The 9,953-nt window shown below is 48.3% G+C and overlaps 1 protein-coding gene across 1 annotated transcript in view; it reads right to left on the bottom strand.

Annotated features, from left to right (window-relative positions):
* The window catches only part of add3a (adducin 3 (gamma) a), a 47,053-nt gene extending 41,259 nt beyond the window's left edge, over positions 1-5,794 (bottom strand). Inside the window, 3 exon segments of the mRNA XM_048247224.1 lie at positions 309-476; positions 478-602; positions 5,449-5,794. Of these exon segments, the coding sequence (XP_048103181.1) occupies positions 309-476; positions 478-519 (210 nt within the window). The 5' untranslated portion in view covers positions 520-602; positions 5,449-5,794.
* Between the last annotated feature and the right edge of the window lie 4,159 nt (positions 5,795-9,953).

Here is a 9,953-nt window from a genome sequence, read left to right as displayed (position 1 = left end):
AACGCCAAATATGTCAAATGCAACCAGGCTGTGGTTGTATCCTCACATCTCTCTGTGACACGGCACATTTACTGACTCCAAGGATGACAGATGAGGCTGGGTAACGATGGCAGCAAAGACCAAGTACAAATCCAGTAACAGCTGCGAGACTAGTATTTAAATGTACAATGTGAATTCACTAAAGAACCAAGATTGTGGACAAACAACAATGTCAACCTCATCCATCTCAACATGTCTCTTGCCTTATGTCTCTCCATCTCCCTTCCACACACACACACACACACACACACACTGCTTGTGTCACTCACTGGGCTTTGGAGGATTTGTGTGACTCTCTTCTTCTGCTCCATCATGTTGAAGTCCTGCCGCAGGTCGGGTGACATGTTGCGAGCGCGCAGGTACTCAGGGTCATTCTCGTCCACGCGGTCAAAGTAGCGCTCCTTGGGCGGCGCGGAGGCGGGCCGCTGGGCGAGGGGGGGGGGGGCTGGTGACCACCCCCTGCGTGGCCTCGGCGCTCATGGCTGCTCGCTCGGTCTCTCTCCCCGGGCCGACTGGACGCACCACACACACACGCTCACAGAGGACGGCTCACTGGACTACACCTGAGAGGAGGGGGGAGAGAAATGGTCAAATGATTAGTGCTGTGAAAACAAATATTGAGCAACAGGTGACAGCGCCGACCCTTTTCCACACACACACACACACAGGTGAGCTCACACACACGCGCACACAGACGCACAGGCGCGCACGCTTACACAAACACACACACACAAATGTACTTACACACAAACACACAGGGTGACAGGGGAAGCAGATAAGAGTGTGGCTGTCAGATGAGGAAGGAGACGCCCTGACACACAATCCCTGAGGGGGACCTGCTCATTTGACAGTCAAAACAAACAACCCCTACTCACTCAGTCCTGACAACTGAAGCATTTTATTCTCCAACACACACACACAGTTAACTTTCCTCTCCAAATCAAACACACAAAGCAGTCACCTGTTTTCCCCATTACCACAGATCTCCATGTGCGTACGCTGATAGCATCTAGGCAACACTGTAAGGAACACGGAACTCATCCAGCACAAGGATCTCATCACCCCACCCCCACCCCCTCCACACACACACACAGGCTTCTACCCCTCCAGGGCCCAGCGCCTGCCGCCAAATGGTGTTTTTGAAGTTCTGTTTGATGCTGCAGACACAGACAGAGAGGGTACGTGATGTGTCCACTTTTGAGTGTCCGAGAGTGACTGATGTCTTGCCAGCTGTGTGGGGGTGGCTGGACGGTCAGCCAGTGGACTTCGTGCCTGTGTTTGGACCTGTGTCCCATGTTTTGAGTGGATGCCAAGTTGTCCAATGTAGTCCCACAAATATGTGTGTGTGTGTGTGTGTGTGTGTAGAGGGAGGGCTGAGAAGTGGTGAGGTGGAAGGGACAGGAGTAGAGGGGTTCAATTTGGGGTAGACAAGAGAGACCAAACTGAATATATGACGACTAGATGGTGTCCAGTTTAGTGTTAATGCCAGGATGAACTCATGAAGAAAAACCAAACTCAAAATGAAATTAAACAAAAACTGTGGTGAAGATGCTGTGTTACACTCTTTAGTCATACTTTGTTTCATGTGACAGAACATGGTAGGAGTGGTGGGGAGTAGTGAAAGAAAGAGAGAGAGAAAGAAAGGCAGCAGGCAAGACCATGGCAGCAAAAAGGAGAAGAGAGCAAGACACAGAAAGAAAGAGAGTGGAAGACAAGAGTTATGGGAGAGAAGACTAAAAAAAAAAACAAAGACTTGCAGCTGCGACTACAATGAACATACGTGTTTATTAACTCCAACTGAGTTACCGAGGCTACGGAACAGGGCCTTCACCTTACTCTCCCCCTCAGTCTGTCTAGCCATCTCTTTCTTTCTCTCTCTCTCACTCACTCTTTCCCTCTCTCTGGCGAAGGCTTAGCCTTATCTTCCCCCAAGCCACCCTATGCCGTTGAGACACACTCAGGGTGGGGGTCTGACGGGAGATCTCATCTTTGAGCAGTGCCTTGCTAAGCTCCTCATTCAGGTCAAATGCCACTTTAAAAGATGGTTCAGATTAGACGGCAGCCAGAGCTCCCCAGGAGAAAGATAGACGGCACGCCGTAGACTCTGATAACGCACGATAGTCTAAACAGGCCCACGAGAGCCAGCGGAGGGGGAGAGACAGACTGGAGGACGGATGGATGGAGTATACTCACACAGAGAGGGGAGAGAAACAGTGCTCTCTCTTCTACTCAGAAATGGTATCCCTTACTGTATGATCTGGCATGCCACCATCATAGCCAGCGAGCGAGTGAGAGTGAGAGTGAGTGAGTGAGTGAGCGAGTGAGTGAGAGAGAGATAGTTCTGTGAAAGTAACAGATGTAGAGTTCAGTTCACAGTGAGTCCTGTGTGTCCAGCTGACTAGAGCGGGGCCAGTGGGCAGTTAGATAACGGGCAGAAACCTTAAACGTCAACACAGAAACGCTACAGAAAGGCAAACACACATTCTGATCACATGAGACTCGACAGCAACACACTTGACAAAACACACAGCCTGAGGACAAAGTGTGTGTTTGTGTGTGTGCGTTAATGGGGGTGGCAATTACCAGTAGCTGCTGATTCAATAGTGCACATAACTATTGAATGAGGTGTGCTACGTATCAAACACACAATAGATTTCACGTCCAAATCCAAAACAAACAGCAGCCAATGGGGGCAGATAAAAACAGACATGTTCAAAAAGGGTAGGGCAAAAAAAGAGGAGCTCCTTTCACTGCACCTGCTATATTCAACATGGGCTAATGCAACAGGCTCACCCACAACCCACATGACAGGAGCCTACAGGCACAGACGTGCTTGCTGAAACAGAAGGGTTGGAGAGAACTCATAACAGCAGAGTTATAAACTGCGGGGGATAGGCAAGCCTGACGGTCAGATTTAATTTGGATTTGGAGCCAACGTATTTCCATATTGATTCACCGTGTCAATAGCTTCGAATTCAAACAGCCACACAATATTGAGTGGTATAACTGTGATACTATGGCTGATAACACAGACGCCGTCATTCCCTGAGTACTAACCACTTAGTAATTTTCAAATTCAACCATTTACCAATGATGACGAGCAGGCCAATACCATGTTTGACCGGCTTGACCAGCTTATTTGCATCTATAAGGAACCTTGCACACCACACACAGCTGCATATATCAAGTCGACAGGTATAGAGTCAAGGTCAAACGTCTCCCGAGTGCTGTTGGCTCACTTCTTCGCCAGCCGCTGGATGTCTCAAACCTCTGAGACAGTGCAGTCTGGGCTTTTGAGTGCAAGCCACAACACTTGGGCTGATTACATCCAAGGAGAGAGAGCCAGCACTGGAGACTCTGGCTAAATACTCTACTCTAGGATATCCACACCTGACTAAACACACACAAACACAATGAATGAGACTATAATTCCATTTACTCACTCACACACACACAAATTCAAGCAACAGAAAAAGGATATTCGGGCCTGTGCCGTGGCAGATGGGCAGGTTACATAATCCAATCCTCAAACTCCAGATTAAAGAATGATTTTGCATAGGGGGGGGGGGCAAACACAGGAGTAAATATTTGTGTGCAAGCACTGAAACCCTGGTGCTTCCCAACAGGGACTTCCTTAAATCAGGACGATGTGGATATGTACCAAAAAAATATTAACATCAGGCCTACGTTTCCACTCAACAGATGCTTGCCGGCAGTCTGAATTACTCATGGAAATTAATGTGCAATGGGTCGTTAAATCATTCTAATGGCTTGGCTCCTACACATCAAGGCCCTCAAAATGACCACTAAGCTGGCTGTTCGGTCTAACTGGCTGTTCTGTCCACTACTAGCATACTAAACGGATGGGTCAGGAGTTTGATTAACCAAAACTGTGCTGCCCTGACAACCTTGCTCTTTTTAAAGGCATATATTCATGCATGGGATCCCTAAGGGTTGCAGGCATGGCCTTGGTTCACCTTAATTGATCTGCCAAAGTGAATGTAGAATATACCCTGTTAGGAGGAGTGGGAGCATCAGTGACAGCAGCAACTGAATGCCAGGAGGAGGAGAGCCTTGTGGCAGTCAGACTGTGTTTCTAACACGTGAGGACTACTGCACGAAGGAAAAAAAACCTCGGCAACTCACACGACAGCTGCTGTGCCCAAACACAGGCCGTGTTTACAGGGGCCCAGCACTTGGGCTTCAGTGGTCCGCCCCCACTCCACACGTCCAACACGCTGGCCATGAGGCCACACATGGGCTGTGTTGTGCCCGAGGACCACTGGCCACAGCGGAGGCAGCTGATGAGGGCTTTGCTGGTGGTGGTTGTGAAGGATGAGGATGGAAGGAGACACATATATCAGAAGGGGGATGGGGGGGGGGGGGACACCACACGCATGTAACCACGACACCAAAGGAGTCACAAGATCTCCATGCTGTGGCCAGAGCCCTGTCAATGGCTCATTGTGTGGGAATTTCTCACTGTTAACCCCATGAAAAGAAGGAAAGTCTCCCTCTCTCTCTCACTGTCTGTCTCTGTGTGTCCGTGACTGTCAGACCAGGAAGTCCTGTGGTTCTGGGCCTCAGGGGGATCCAGAAGCAGAGCTGTTTTTAATGGCTCACATGGTAAAACCCTCCCATCCCGGTGGCTAAGGCTGCTCTTGCATCTGGGCAAGACCATGGCTGCAGCAACAATTCAGTGCTCTCCATTCCCAGAAAACTCCACTCCTTTCCCCTTCCTACTGATAGATGAGAGGACCTCACCCCCTCGCAAATACCCCATGCCTTACATTTGTCCCTAAAAGTGGGCGCTGCTTATCTTTTGCCCCGCAGCCCCTATTTATAGTGGAGCAGAGGGGCTCTAGGTTTCAAACCCGATGGCAACAAAGCCAGGAAAGAATCCAGGCTAATTATAGCTGTAAATCTACCGCTGTGCACACGGGAGGCGTGTGCTTCGAAAACAAAACGAATGGAGCGTAGGTGAAAAAATGCAGACGCATCAAACCAAACAATAACATATAAAACGTGGTGCAACGAGTACGGCAACACAACAATTCTCACAGTTGCAAATGACAAGCTGTGCTCTACTGAAGCAAAGCATGTTAAAAATCTGGTACAATACACATTAGTTGTGGGTCAGGATTCACGGTAACTCCATGTGGGCAATCCGTCCCTGCCGGCAGAAGAGAAAAGCGACCACGAAGTTCTCCAAAAGCGAGCCATTTTTTAAAATACTCGTGCTTGAAACGACTGCCATGCTCTTGGGACAACACAGTGGTTTGAAAAGAAACAATGTGACCACACTAGCGCTCTACAGCAAGCTTATGGTTAGGGTAGGCTATGCGAATAAAACACAACAAACACAAAAACGATACGCTATGTTAAAAAATTGGCGAACAAAACACAAACCTTTTCCAAAGTCCTGTGTTTCGCTCATGAAAGTGACAACAGTGGCTTAAGTCCGGCGCACATTGTCTTCGTTCAGTCCAGAATCCTCAATTTAAACTCCGGAGGGAACGGAGAAGCGGGGGTAGATAAATGCAACACAAACAAACCAAATGATTTACTTCCTTTTCCAGTACATCCTATGTGGCAGCAACACAGCGGTTAGCAGATAATTGTTTGGCACCGCTTTCTTTTTCCGCGGCAATTTTCAGTTTTTCCTCTTTCGGTCCAGGACAGCCTGCAGTACACTCCACCAGCTGAGAGTGAGCGTGCGTAGAGTGTGCGAGAGCGGGAGAGCGCTCGTACTCAACTGGGTGGGTGTGTGTTTCTATGGCAAAGAGCTGACGACGTCACGTGACGAGCTTAATCCATCCCACTTCAAGAGTGCTCGCTACTGACTAACCAATGACAGGGCAGTTCCCGGGCGAGGCACCACCCCCTGCGTGCCCAAATCAGCCGGATTAAAGGTCAGTGTTTATACTACTTTATGCCTGCCAGCTCCATATTCAGCTATGCCAGCTCTCCCACTTTGAGAGAACGCATGTATAAAGAAAAGTATCTAAATATCCAGTTACTAATATCCGTAAATGTATCAAGTAATACACAAATACCCAGAAATACTTGCATACAGGACCTGCTTAGTTCTGTTAAAAGATTAACAATGAATTCCGCAACATGTTTCCGCAACACCAGCTTTTTCTTCTACTAAAAGATAGCAAACATGGCAACTACACTACAACTCTTATCAGTGAGGATAATATTAAAAGCTATTCATCTGATAACCACCACAAGACTTCTATTGTTTGGGGGTGTGTGTGTGTGTGTGTGTGTGTGTGTGTGTCATTGTAAACATACAGTAAGTCACAGCTTGGTCTTTACACAAGACACACTGGGACACACTGCTGTATCCTTCCTGCTGTAATGCAAACCCAACGCTTTGTCTTCTTATCGGTAGTGTATGTGGAGTGCGCCTTTCAGCAGATAGGGTGTGCCCACTCAAACAACACAATGAATATGTGCCATCTATACTGTCAGGTGATGACTGCTTAATGCTGAAACTATACTGTACACATACACAGTATAGATTACAGTGTATATAGGGACACAAAAATGGTCAATAAATGAGATGAGGCTAAAGCCCAGCCCACAGCGGGACATGTGGCGGGAGGATAAGCTGCTTTTGAGAGATGAAATGAGCGAAGGACAACAGGACTGAGCTGTCGAGCGGTCAGGAAAATGCCATTCGTGTCAGCAGAGTGCACTGCCAGGGTGAGTGTGCTAGGCTGGGGTCCTCTGTAACACAAACACGGAGTTCATTGGGGATGGTGTGAGTGTGTGTGTGTGTGTGTGTGTGTGTGTGTGTGTGTGTTGGGGTGGGGGGTTGGCGTGTGAAGACTCTTGACTGTCCTGACCTAAGAAGTGTGAACCAGCCGATTGTGTTTGAACAGAAATCCCACAGGGAGCAGACGGGAGAGGGAAAGAATGTGTGTGTGTGTGTGTTATATGGAAGAGAGAGTTTGCGAATGTCTATGTTTTTGTGAATGTGTGTGGTATTGTAGATACTGGAAGTGAATATCCATGTGGATGTAACGACAATGCAATAGAGTTAAAGTAAAAGAATGGAGAAAAGGAAGGAGCCTCTGCTGATAGCCAAATCAAAATCCCTGTTATCTCACCACACAGCCTCACATACATTCAAATCCCACTCCCACTTCACCACACACACACACACACACACACACTTTATGCTTATCAAACCACTGACAAGTCTATAAAACACACACAGATGTACCACAAACACACACACACTAAACTGCAGAGGTGTGATAAGTCCAGGCCACTATGCTGACATTTACCTTCACACAGCCCTTCCCCTCCACTCCCCACTGCACTGTGGGAACTCTGCAGATATGCGTCTGGCTACAGGAGGATCCACTCTCTCCCCACCGCTTGGAAGACGAGTAGGGCCAGCTAGTTACCCCCGTCCCCACCCCCATCAAGACTCGCCATCTCTGGACACTCATGAGGGGGAGCGATGCCAACGCATGTGGTGATAGGGCCGTGCTTTCCGGAACAGTCATTCAGGCTGGCACTAAAGACTGGCACTGGGTGCCCAGACTGAGGGGCTACTGTACTCCTCAGCATTCTGTCCGCTCCCCCACACACATACACACACACACACACACACACACACACACCACCGCCGCCGCCCCGAGCTGGCCCCAGCTGACACCCATAGCACTGTGCCAGCGAGGCCACCACCCCCCACGTCTGTCCCCTCTCACCCCAAAACAAAAGGAGCCCAGGCGAGAGAACTGCGATCAATCAGCGCCGCCAGCAAGTGCTGCATTTCTGAGATGCGGCAGCCAGTTGGCCGAGGATACGCGAGCCACGGGGAGCCGCCGAGAAGCCTCAGTCTGGCAAACAGCCACCAGGGCAGAGCTGTGCGCTCTGGGCCGCTTCTGACACTGCTGTTTGACACCACTGTTCATGACACCGCTGTTTGCTGATCCCACCCTTCCCTCTCCTACCCTTCACAGGATACGCTCACCCTACTTGACGGCTCTGAGAGGTCTGAAGCCTTGGAATGTGCTTGAGCTTGTTCAGGATTTAAAAAAAAAAAGAAGAATGAATGAACGCAGCTAATTTGTCTCGCTCGTCCTGTCACTTAAAAAATCTCAGTTAACCCAGAGTTATATTTCACATTAGCGGTGACCTGGCAAAGATTTACAATACAATATTTACAGCACAGCACAGCAAGTCGGTGCGAGTTCTGTTGCACATGCCTGTGGGTATCACCGATATCCCCAACAACTCTGAACGACTCTAAGTCGTCCAATAAAAACAAATGTACTTGATTCCCTCTATAGTTGGCGGGGAGTTGACCGCTTTCAGAACTGAGCAAAAATGTGTATTTTAGCAAATCTTTGTTGTTTGGATTAATCCCCCGTTTAAATCGTACCCTTAAAAAAAGCTGATACCGAAGTTGTGAAGTCTGTGAGTTGGCAAATCACTAAAGCTCACACAGCCCTCGCTGGCTTGTCCAAATCCTCACTCCTCTCCTGGCCCGAACAATCTGGGCAGTCTCCAGATATATGCGGCGAGGAGAGGAGTTGATTGGTCTTGATTTAATGGCGTGAGCGCGACCATAAATACAGTTTTCCCCTCACGCTTGTACACTACGCTCCCTCCACTTCCCTCCCTGTTGTGCCTCCAAACCCGTTGCCCCCCTCTCCTCCTTGCCCTGATGTGACGTGTTGATAAGCAGAGCCCCAGGAGTACCTGCCACCGCGTACTAACACTAAATCATCCCTCGCGCGGTTCCCACGGCCAGACGCACTGACAGGTCGCGTGCGGTGACGTCGTATGCTGATATGGGTGATGCAAAAGCCTGGGACTGCAAAACACTTGACCCCAATAAAAAGAGGTTTCCACCTCCTCCTCTCGGCAATAACAATCGCAGCCAGGGTCGAGACCCATACGGGGAGAGCCGCTTTCTTCTCGTGGTTTTTTATGAAAAATCCAGATCTGGGCAAAAACATACATTTCACGGGACCCCTCGAATCTGGGTCTGATTGAATTCATACAAGTTTTTTTGGCAAAGATTAGTTTTACAGCTGAGAATATTTTCGCTGGCTTGGCATCAAACGGTACGATCTAGCTGTGTGTGTGGGGGCATCTACAGAGTGTCCCACAAAGTAAAATCCCACGAGACAGATTGATTTTTACATTAAGTCATAAAAGTGTCTCTTTTTATGTCAGTTTGAGCTGAGGCAACATGGGAGACTTTCGCAATAGTTAAACATCTGACCGGGTCGATGCATTGTGTCCACCACGCACATTTATATATACACACTTGTGTAAATACACACACCTACATATCCTATAGCTAACCCCAGGAGACGTAGGCTACATGACATGAGCCCCAGGAGATAAATCTTAAGCCTTTAATCTGGAAGACAGAAATGGGCATAAAAAGCAAAGAGATGCCCGGGCCACAGGGCTAATCTATAACCAGGAGAGACGACAAGGTCCTCTCATTTCCCCGCCCACCAGCCAAACAAGGCCGCCTGTGTCTATCTGCATGTGTGTGTGTGTGTGCACTGTTTCCCCTAGAATTTTTTCCAGCAGCGGTGCTATTACTGGGGGGGGGTTGTTGCACATTTTTTTTTTTTTTTTTTTTATCATACCTTCGTGTTTCTTTTGTGGACATTTTCAGCTTTCTTTTACATTATTGGTTAAAATGATAGAAGAAAAATGAAATGGCACAACCCAGAAAAAAAATATTTACAATTTATTTAAATTTGTCTTAATGGCAAAGGCCACACCCAATCTGCGAGCCCTTAATTTTTCTGGGCTTTTCAAAGAACATCTCTAAGGCTCTTTGGTAATTGAATTGAATTGTTGGGGGCCATTAATGCTGACACGCATGCACGTAGCCAGATGCTCTCCTTGTAGTCTATTTCTCA

Source organism: Alosa alosa, chromosome 7 (genome assembly GCF_017589495.1).
Source record: "Alosa alosa isolate M-15738 ecotype Scorff River chromosome 7, AALO_Geno_1.1, whole genome shotgun sequence".
Lineage (NCBI taxonomy): Eukaryota > Metazoa > Chordata > Actinopteri > Clupeiformes > Clupeidae > Alosa > Alosa alosa.
The sequence above is the reverse complement of the archived record's forward strand: the minus strand, read 5'-3'. Positions and strand labels throughout refer to the sequence as shown.